General features: G+C 37.2%; 2 protein-coding genes across 3 annotated transcripts; one reads left to right on the top strand and one right to left on the bottom strand.

Annotated features, from left to right (window-relative positions):
* Positions 1-1,798: 1,798 nt before the first annotated feature.
* LOC113342297 (protein N-lysine methyltransferase METTL21A-like) lies at positions 1,799-2,806 on the top strand. The gene has a single exon (XM_026586886.1). The coding sequence runs from the start codon at positions 1,848-1,850 to the stop codon at positions 2,712-2,714; it is 867 nt and encodes a 288-aa protein (XP_026442671.1). The 5' UTR covers positions 1,799-1,847; the 3' UTR covers positions 2,715-2,806.
* A 1,317-nt stretch (positions 2,807-4,123) lies between these two features.
* Positions 4,124-8,721, bottom strand: LOC113342231 (5'-nucleotidase domain-containing protein 4-like). 2 transcript variants are annotated; one of them, XM_026586833.1, is made up of 18 exons: positions 8,546-8,721; positions 8,250-8,338; positions 7,871-8,160; positions 7,700-7,777; positions 7,396-7,616; positions 7,151-7,243; positions 6,752-6,835; positions 6,526-6,642; positions 6,328-6,433; positions 6,168-6,230; positions 5,960-6,013; positions 5,678-5,735; positions 5,497-5,573; positions 5,330-5,400; positions 5,180-5,240; positions 4,969-5,028; positions 4,729-4,791; positions 4,124-4,483 (listed from the first exon to the last, which is right to left on the bottom strand). In XM_026586833.1, the coding sequence occupies exons 1-18, from the start codon at positions 8,608-8,610 to the stop codon at positions 4,361-4,363; spliced, it is 1,773 nt and encodes a 590-aa protein (XP_026442618.1). In that variant the 5' UTR covers positions 8,611-8,721; the 3' UTR covers positions 4,124-4,360. The 2 variants fall into 2 exon arrangements, with proteins under 2 accessions (XP_026442618.1, XP_026442617.1); XM_026586832.1 differs by having other exon boundaries at positions 8,250-8,720.
* Between the last annotated feature and the right edge of the window lie 1,326 nt (positions 8,722-10,047).

Raw genomic sequence — 10,047 nt, 5'->3', positions numbered from 1 at the left:
ATGGGTGTTCGAATGGGTTTAGTTGGGCTGGATAATCGTCGGGAAGAATACAGGGGAGTACGTGTGCGGATGTGATATTCACGGGATTACAGTGTGGTTAAAGGTGTGCTGCTCGTGTTTGGATTGAGCTTGGTCTCTGCAGAAGCATGGAGAAGTTAAATAAGGAAGATTCAGCATCTGTATACGCGTGGAAGAGCTAAAAGTGGAAGAAAATATTCCCGAGAAGATATTATTTACTGTCGAACAATGGCAGAATTATGGGGAGCTATTGTCGTGATTTCTTGCCCCTGTCGAGTATAAAAGAAGTTCTTGAAGGTCAGAGAAGGTTTAGAGAGAGTTTGGGAGATTACAGAGCATCACAGAGTCGAGATAATCACTTGCAGGAAAATTCTTTTCTGCTGGTGCAGCGAAGAACTTTAGACGCACAGAAACTGTCGTTCATCAACAGTGACAACGACAATCAACCGAGGGTCGTAGAACTACAGTGTCTGTGACAGTAACATTTTATCGTTCTCTGTAACAGTTCGGTTTGTAACAAATATAATTGTTACAAACCCGGTTTAAATCATTTTCACCCATTTTTCATCATTTGTAAACCATTTGAGCAATAAAAATGATTTTTGAGCGTGTTTCCAACATGATGATGAGCTAATTCTCTCACAACCAAGGCAATGAGGGAGCTATTTACGCATGAATAATTGGTAATTATTTATTTTCTCTAATTTATAATTTATAATTCACTCAATCACTGCTTTTGCAGAGTTTTTAATTGTTTGCATAATTTTCTTCATTAGTTGTGATTCAATTAGATAGGTTATACTTTGTTTAGATAATCTATGCTTAGGGGATACAATTAATATTTGATAATTTGTCTGATTATATGTGAATTAAGAAATAAGGGACTTAAAAGATAATTAGAGTTTTGGATTATTTACCATAATTTAATCATGTGTAATAGTGGAATCAGTGTCTTGGTCAATCCTAATATCTTGAAATCAAATTTTGATCTAAGTTTTCTTTACTTTTAAGTTTTATTAAGTCTAGAATCTTTTGCTTTCACAAGCCTCAACGAACCTATTACTACAACATTATTGAGATAACATCAAGCTGGACTATGCCGGAAACGTTTAAATCTTTGCTGAACAGCTGGAGGATTCTCAAAGTGAGTAACAGAAAAGCTGTAATCTGGCAGCTACTCCCTTATACAATCTTTTGGGAGATTTGGAAGGAAAGAAATGTGCGAGTCCATGGAGGTCGTAGCAAGAACTTGGAAGAGGTTAAGATGCTGATTATCCAGGATATTTGTTTATGGAGTCAATCGAAGGATATCTTCAGATATATTTCAACAACACAAGTTATGTTACAATGGGACTCTATTGTTTCTATATAATAGGTTCTTTGTTTTCTTTTGTTCTTTCTGTTTTTTAGAGATCTTAATCTCTTGTATTTTTTTGTACATATCTTTTTCTTTCTAATATATCCTTCCTTTAAAAAAAAAAAAAAAACAATCATCAGCTCGGGCCGTTACGGCGCGGGTCATATGCTAGTTTGTCCAACAAGAACAATCGGGAAATAGCACTTTTCTGTTTACGCTCTCCCTAGTCCCTAGTGTGTTTTTATTTGCACATGGATAGCGACTGTGACTCTGAAGCATCATCTCTGGTAACTGGTATGAATGAATTAATGCAATATGGACCCTCATCCAACCTATAGGTATTAGGTCTAGAAAAAAAACAAATCCAACGGCTGAAAAATAATAAGCAAAGGCGGCTGATTCCTCTTCCTCCCTCATTAAACCTCTGCCCTAAAACTCCTCCTCTGAAGAGACTAACATCTACAGCAGAGATATGGACATCCCATTCCAAACAAAACAAGAAGATTCAGATTCAGATTTAGAAATAAACCCTCTCAATGTCTTTTTACAAGATGATCATAATGATGATGATGAAGATCAAATGAGGTTATTAGCTACTGAAGAAGAAAACCTAGGAGGAGGAACAGGATATAAACAAGAGCAGCATTATCTTCACTCAATTAAAACCTCAGTAGTGATAAGACAACTTCCTTGTCAAGGTCTCTCTTTTCAGCTTTGGCCAGCAGCAACTACTCTTGTCAATCTCCTTGATCACCACCACAAATCCAGTAATCATATCAGAACCCCTCTTTCTGAATTTTGTCTTTGTCGGCGTATTCTTGAGCTTGGCTCAGGTACCGGTCTTGCTGGCATTGCGGCAGCAGCTATTCTAAGCTCTTCCTGCGTTATAACTGACCTCCCTCATGTCCTTCCCAACCTCCAATTCAATGCCGATGCCAATTCGACTATGCTCCTCTCTCGCGGTGCTTCTGTTAATGTTGCTCCTCTGAGGTGGGGAGACAAAGATGATATGGAATTAGTGGGGCGTGAGTTCGATATCATATTGGGTTCGGATGTAGTTTACTATGATTACCTCTACGACCCTCTTTTGCAAACTCTACGCTTCTTATTAGAAGGAGACGAAAAAGACACTAGTCAAGCTGCTCCAGTGTTCCTGATGGCTCATCTCAAGAGGTGGAAGAAGGATTCTGTATTCTTTAGAAAAGCAAGGAAAATGTTCAATGTTGAGGTAATTCACACCGATACTCCTAACCTAGGATGTCGAATTGGTGTTGTTGTTTATTGTTTCTCAGGGAAGAAAAAGCAACCCCCAGCCAGGGGAATGAATTCTCTTCAATGATATGTTTATGAATCTAGAACACATTTCTAAAGTTATTTAGCTTAAATCTCTTATAAAAGATGCCCCAAACATCCTGTATTGGATTTTTTTTTTTTTTTTTTAACTGGATCACCCGCCCTTGAGTAGTTGGTTGAATTTTCCTTGTAGTCACCTGCAAAACAAATGCATATTCATATTCAATCGATTAATAAATCACAGAAGATGAATTCCATTTTAACAGGTATCAGAATCTGTCTCATCCCACGGCCAACGGGGGTGCTCACAGTTTCCATAGTATTTCAAGATTTCTTTGCCTCTTCAAGGCTGCAATACAAGAGAGAAACCCCAGACAGATTTATCAGATTTATTTTTTTTCTTTCCCGGATTGGGCTAGTCCTACTCCAACAATTGTTTACACATGCACATCACTGTTTCTCATTTTTCCTAGAAGTTCTTTTTTATTTGGTTTTGACATGGTACGCGGATACCCCAACCACACAACAGAAGCATAAACCACCGAACAAAAAACCAAGCTAGATCGGCCTTATCAGCAGCAAGAATCTCCCTAAAGTCGGGGGGAAAAATTCACAAAAACCTCCCTAGGATGAACGCCAGCCAAACGATCAGCAGCCTAGTTAGACTCCCTAGCAGTGACTAACTAATCTCTACAGAAGTAAACTTGGATGGCCAAGTCTTGATCCTTCCCTGAGGAGGTTTTGGATCAGAGCTATTAAGTACCAAACCCAGTCTTAGAATCTGTGCGCAGATGGATGAAGTGAGCTTCCAGCTGAATAACAAGCTTCAGATCTAATCCCACTCCCTGTAACTCATGAGTAGTAACTGAGATTGGATGACGACCACATAATCCCTGTAACTCATGAGTAGTAACTGAGATCGGATGACAACCAACATAAGCTGCAATCGAAGAATCTCTAATAGTAGCTTCAAACCCATCATACTCTCATCCTCTTTAGAACCACCAGTATTGAGCATAACATCATATCCCTTAGGAGTAAGCCAACAGCACTGAATAAGGGACTTAAAAGCACAAACTCACAATCAAGTCTCCACCTTCCAAAAATCTCTGTTAGCTGCATTATCCCCAGTCTTAAGGTTCTGAGAACTCAGTTTCCAGACCTCCTGAGCAATTAAACAGCTAACAATTTCCATGGAAGAGTATTTAGAAGCGAAGGCTCAAGAATTCCTCTCCCTCCAAATGTGGCACAAGAAGCTATTAGAGAATCACCTTTAAAATTCTCGACACACCAGGCTATCTCCTCATTCCAGCTGCTACAAGCTTTTCTACCATAACCCATCTTAAGAATAAGACCTCCCCAAATCTGAGAAGCAAACTCATACCCATGAAACAATTTTTTAGGAGTTGCCCCTACCAAATTATCAAGTTTTCAATTCAAGATGGCACAATAACAGAAGAAAAATGGCAACAAGGCCAATTCTATTAACAATATTTACCATATCTTTCGGGATATAATACAGATTAAACTATGAACACCTACTGAAAAGTAAAAGCAAAAGTCAAGTGATTAATCAACAACTTCTTCTTCGGATGTAATTATTAAACTTAACATCAGTGAATAATTACAAAATGATTAACTTTGATCAATTCTTCTTAGGGTGATGAATCCAGACATCAAAACACATCCTACTTATAATTCCAATATATTAAATTCATGAGGCATGAAGTCTTCACTGGGTCGGTAGTATTTGTCAGGAGAGTATAAGCTTAAGTTGGTGACTTGGCTGGTATAAAGGCAGGCAAACCTCTCCACCTAACATATAAAAAAATGAAAACCATATAAGAGACCAAAAGAACTAAAACAACTTGTAAGATGTGCATAATTCGACTAAATTACCACGCCAGATACTGGTGTTGACAAGATGTGGAATAGGCGCAGTGGGACGTACTCAACCACATATATTAGGTCCACATGTTAAATCCATTCATCCAAATGATACACCAAATTAATTTGCGGGATTTATCTATGTTGCAGAATAAACAGAAGAGGATAAAGACCTGATGAGCAAAGCGAGAATTCTGATAACCAGTCTTCATGAGCTGCCCCCACACCTTGTGAAACTGAAAGCATACAATGATTAAAAATAATAAGAAAGCAGTCGACTAACACAAGGTTGCACCCTGGTGTCAGATATTAATCAGACTACTGTCCACGTGGGGACAACACTCAAATGCCAGTAGTATATAGAACAGCAAAAGGTTATTAAATCCATAAGGCTGCATAGTTTAGATGCCTACTTTGTGGTGACATTCTCTCTGTGCCTCTTGATGAAGGAGACGGACTTGTTCTCTTTGGATCTAAACATCAGAAAATTGAAGATACACAGTTAATGACATCGTGTTATTCAGTTAGTAGCCTACTTGCTTGGCTGGTATCTGTAGAAGCCACCAAAAGATAAAAGAAAAACAAAGTGAATCTTGTCTAATGGCAGCAAGTGAAAAGGCTGACCTCCAATTCACTGAGTTGAGACAATAACTTTTCCTTGTTGCTATCATCAGCAGCTTCATACCTTGGCCACAAAATGTCAAAGGTTATCAAAATATAGAAACAAAGAACATATGTTGCACTATAACTTGATTAACTTCTCACTCCACTTACTTCAGAGACCACTTTAAGTGATGTATGTTGTCCTCCACCAAAGCACGTTCTTCTCTCAAACGCCGCAATTGCTGCATTGATCAAAAAGAGAAAAAAACATAGATTGGAGTGAGTGCTCTTCAAAGTTCTCATTTGGAAAGTTTAAGAAAACTGGAAAATTTTTGCACCTTACGAATGTCCCTGGATTTCCAGAGGAGTTCTACCTCCCTCTCAAGCTCTGGAACAACAAGCATTGTTCTCCAACCTATTGCAAAGAAAAATAACAAAATCACTACCATCCCAAGGCAATGCTGATAAAATAGAAATCAGGGTATAGATGACACTAATAACCAGGAAAAGAGTGAATACCTAGGACTTTTTTGCTACGCAAAATATCTCCATAGATGTGATCTCCAACATAAAGTACCTACTTAAAATCAACAACATATAAGGATTGCAGGGAAGATATTGGTGCATTGTTGAGGGTTTAAAAAAATAAAATAATAGACCACTATGTGATTTAGAGAGTTATATTAGTGAATCAAAGAAAACATAAATAAGGAAGAAAGGCAGGCTTCAGATTAAAGCGTTAAAATTTGTCCATGACATTGTTCACCAATTTTCAGACACAATACGAGTAAAAGGAAACACCTGTGCACTTGATTCAATTGAAAGAAGCTTATGCAGGTGACCAACACTTCCTCCCTGAAAAGCATATTTCAGAGCATCAAGACAAGTCAATTAAAGGTGAAGCTAGCAAATTGTTTAAACCAAAGAAGAATGCCTTAACAATGACTATGCTTAACAGAAAAATGCCAAGATTTTCTTTGCTAATCCCAGTAATTGTACTCTTAATTACCTGGAAAACTCTACAACCCTTTTTCAATCCCGCTAATGATATTGCTGGAGAAGTGCTTCCTACCTTTTAACAAAAGGACAGTTGCATAAATTGGAGGAGAGAACAATAAGAACAAATAGAAAAATAAAAACGTTTGAAAACCATAGAATTCTTAAAAGACCTGAGCCATAGGTGTGCCATTGTCTGTATTTCGGAGCATCCCAGAGTGAGGTTCAACTTCAAATAGGTTTGCGCGGTTCTCTTCATGGAAAAATCCTGGCTTAGCACTGTACACACCAAAGGATGAAGCTAAGCCAAAAAACACATCCTACATACCATGTACTAATGTAAGAATACGGGTCAAAGAAAAGAAATGGACCTTCCCGTAATGACGACGTCAAAATTTTCAAGCCAATCAAAATTGCATGGCAAACTACCACCCATAGTGTGGTGCCCACAAAGGAAATTCATCACCACATTTGTGTAGTCCCATAAACTGCATAATTGTTTCAGAAAATTAAAGAAAAGAAGCATGAATGGTACATTTCTTTGTATCAGCGACTTTAAGTCAAAAAGGACCAATATGTTGATGAAAAACAAACTACCTATTCGTCACCAAGAAGGTTGAACGACCAGAATCTCTGAGCATTTTGATCATTGGTACTATTGAGGTATCATCATTGATATACCTAATATATAAAGGAGAATAAAATGGGAACTTAGATGAATGTTATTATTGTTCAGAAACATTCAAACATAAACATGCTTAGCAGAACATACTTTCAGAGGAATCCTACTTGTAGATGGTTCAAATAAAGATCAAGAAAAATATAAGATAAAAAAAGGAGCTAACTATGAGTTGAAATGATGTTAATTTTCAGACAATTTGAACATTTATCAGAACTGTTGGAGTAGTTTATCCTATTTCACAAGATGGCAATGGAATCTGTCTAAAACAATAATTCTAGTCTAATACGAAATAAAATTTCTTGTTCAGTACATACTTTCCAGGATCCTGTGCAACCATCTGTTTCAAGGTTCCATCACGATGGCACAAATCAACTGCAGCTCGAACATCTTTATACATTCTGGCATAGCTGCAAGCAAGTACAAAAACACATTGATAGATTGGAAAAAGCCATAGAATAAACACTTAGAAGAGTAAAAAGAGACGCAAGCTATTAGACACCGATGCGGCCCCTCCGTGAAATACAACAAATAATAAAGAACAAGATGAGTGAATCCATACTCGACATTATCTGGGATTTTTCCAGGATTGTTGTCCCTAAAATCAACAAGTTGAGCAAATAAGTAGGCTTCTGCGAGTGAGAAAAGAGTATCAATGAGAGCATATTCAGGCTCATCAAATGAATCTCTGATCAACGTGTTTCCATATGTTGCCATTTTTTCTTCTTTCGACATCTCCCTAAAGCCATGATATGCCACTTTGACATATTTATGGCGATCCATCTGTAATAGAAACAATTACCACATGCATAAGTTACAAACATTGCAAGAGCAAAAAAATCAAACAGCACCAGGATAACAAGAACCTTCAAGATATTTCCTCTCTTCTTATCGAGAACCAAGCCCCTGACCATGTACTCCCAGTCGAATGACCACTCTAGTAACTGCATAAAGATAAACTTACTTTAAGTTAAGCAGCCTGCAAAGCATAAGGTATTAGGTAGTAAGTTGAAATGATCGTCACGCTGGGAACAAACCTCGGTAGGGTATCCTAAATCATAAACCAGCTTCCTGACAGTTCCATCATAAGCAAGAGACTCAAAAGTCTGAGGCATGTACTGTGCTAATGTATAATCCATATCAAAACCCACAGCCACAATGTTCTTCATATTCAAAGACCGATTACAGAATATCTGATTCCGTAGTTCAATCTTACTCGTCCATCCTTGAGATGACCAAATACACCGCCCTCCATCATTTCTGCCAATATTTTCATCGACCAAACCTGCCCCATCCATCGTATGTCTCGTATGCAACTGCTTCGCTCCTGATACTTACAAACAACATTCCCAATCAATCAAACGAGAAATCAATTAAGAAACAATCAACTAGTGAAACGAAGTAATTGAGACTAACCTCCTCGGATATCGATGTTATTGATTTTCTTTCTTAGGGTTTCAAATGGTTGATTATTAGAAGTATCACTAGAAGCTCTACAATGGAACCTAACAACACGAGAAGTAGAAAGGAATTGAAGATTTAGGAAAGAGATACAAATGGAAATTGATGATGAAGAAGAAGAAGAGGGTTTCTTTAGAATTCGCATCTTGAGATTAAATAGGCAAAAATCTGATATGATTTAAAATTCTGGTAATAATGGAATCAGATCCATATCATTTACAACTTGCAGCGGGAAGAAGATATCTACTTACTTCATTTTGGAATCCCATGAGTGAGGAACCATATTCGGAAAGTTGAATTCCTTTTCATTCATCATCCGATTGATTGATGGAATTTTTCATCAAATTCTTTAGGTTAAGAGAAGAGATTAACGCCACGTTATTTTGGCGGGTATATATTTTGTTTAGTACAGAACCTACTGTACAGGTGGTTGTTTGGCCAAGGTGAGCCGTGTTTAGTTTAGCTTGATTAGAAAGGGTTAGCGCAGTACAGTAGAACCTTCATGTCTGCATTGATATTTTTAGAAGGTTATTATTGTGGCGTCACATTTTATTAATGGGGCGTCACCTAATAGGATAAAAATGGGTCATCCATAAATAATATCAAAAACCACTTATCTCAAATAATTTTGTAATGACTAAACAACCTTATTTAATTAATTTTAATTTAATTTAATTGGATAATAATTAAATTAATGAATTTTGTTGTATACTTGGTGAATTCTGGGACAATTTTTGTGGGAAAAAAAAATAGGGAGAAGCAAAAAAAAAAAATTAGTCAATCACATTGGTCGTAAAATAAACTTCTACGGTTAGAAATAACCAAACCTGGACGCAAAACCACTTCTACGGTTGGAATTAAAAGGAAACTGGACGTAAAATCAGATTTTACCGTTGGAATGAAAAGGAACCTGGACGTAAAATGAGATTCTACGGTTGGAACTATCCAAACCTGGACGTAAAATGAGCTTCTACGGTTGGAACTATTCAAACCTGGACGTAAAACTATGTGCAAATAAAATTCTGCGGTTGGAATTAATCCAAACCTGGCCGTGATTTCTTCTACGGTTTTTAAGTTTTTATTTTAGTTCAAGGATAATCTAGACATTTTGTATATGTGTTAGGATATCTCATAACCACTTTTTTGGACACTAAGAATCCAAGTGAAGCCTCTCTATTGGAGTGTGACGCCCCAATAATAGCCTTCTATTTTTACGAATGCAAATCTACAGAGGTTATTGGAGTAAGATTTTACGGATTCAATGTACGTTGTTAAGTTCTAACTATGGTGGATTTGTTTGCAGAATTATTACCGTTTCCAGGAATTTATAATCCCATGGGATTATAAATTCTGCGATTCATGTAAATTCCTTGTGTGTTTGGTAACTCAAGTAAAATTCCTAAAATTTATAGAGTTTTCTTGTATTAAAGTCTTTGTACCGTTTGGCATTACCCTCAAATCTTAAAATTGCATATATATGGGATTTAGAGTTAAAAAAAAGTGGGTCCATAAATCCCTTGATAAGTTAGGGGGGAGGGGTCGGACTCCATATGGAGGATTTGCTGGAAAACTGAATCCCGTAGGAAACGTGATTCCAAGGATTCAGGCAACCAAACATACAAAGGGAAATGTAATTCTATCAAATCCCCTGAACCCATGAATTCCACCTTTAAAATTCTACGGGTCTAGACCAGAGACTTGTAGAGCCATTCAAAAAAAAAATCGGTATTTCTTCCGCGATGAATAATACTCG

This window comes from Papaver somniferum, unplaced genomic scaffold, assembly GCF_003573695.1.
Source record: "Papaver somniferum cultivar HN1 unplaced genomic scaffold, ASM357369v1 unplaced-scaffold_35, whole genome shotgun sequence".
Classification (NCBI taxonomy): domain Eukaryota; kingdom Viridiplantae; phylum Streptophyta; class Magnoliopsida; order Ranunculales; family Papaveraceae; genus Papaver; species Papaver somniferum.
The sequence above is the reverse complement of the archived record's forward strand: the minus strand, read 5'-3'. Positions and strand labels throughout refer to the sequence as shown.

Coding starts and splice junctions, on each gene's coding strand:
- LOC113342231 (XM_026586832.1), bottom strand. CDS start 8,439: ATGCGAATTCTAAAGAAACCCTCTTCTTCTTCTTCATCATCAATTTCC. Junction 6,836..7,150: donor GTTGCACAGGATCCTGGAAA/GTATGTACTGAA, acceptor TTTATATATTAG/GTATATCAATGATGATACCT. Junction 6,014..6,167: donor AGGGTTGTAGAGTTTTCCAG/GTAATTAAGAGT, acceptor TATGCTTTTCAG/GGAGGAAGTGTTGGTCACCT.
- LOC113342297 (XM_026586886.1), top strand. CDS start 1,848: ATGGACATCCCATTCCAAACAAAACAAGAAGATTCAGATTCAGATTTA.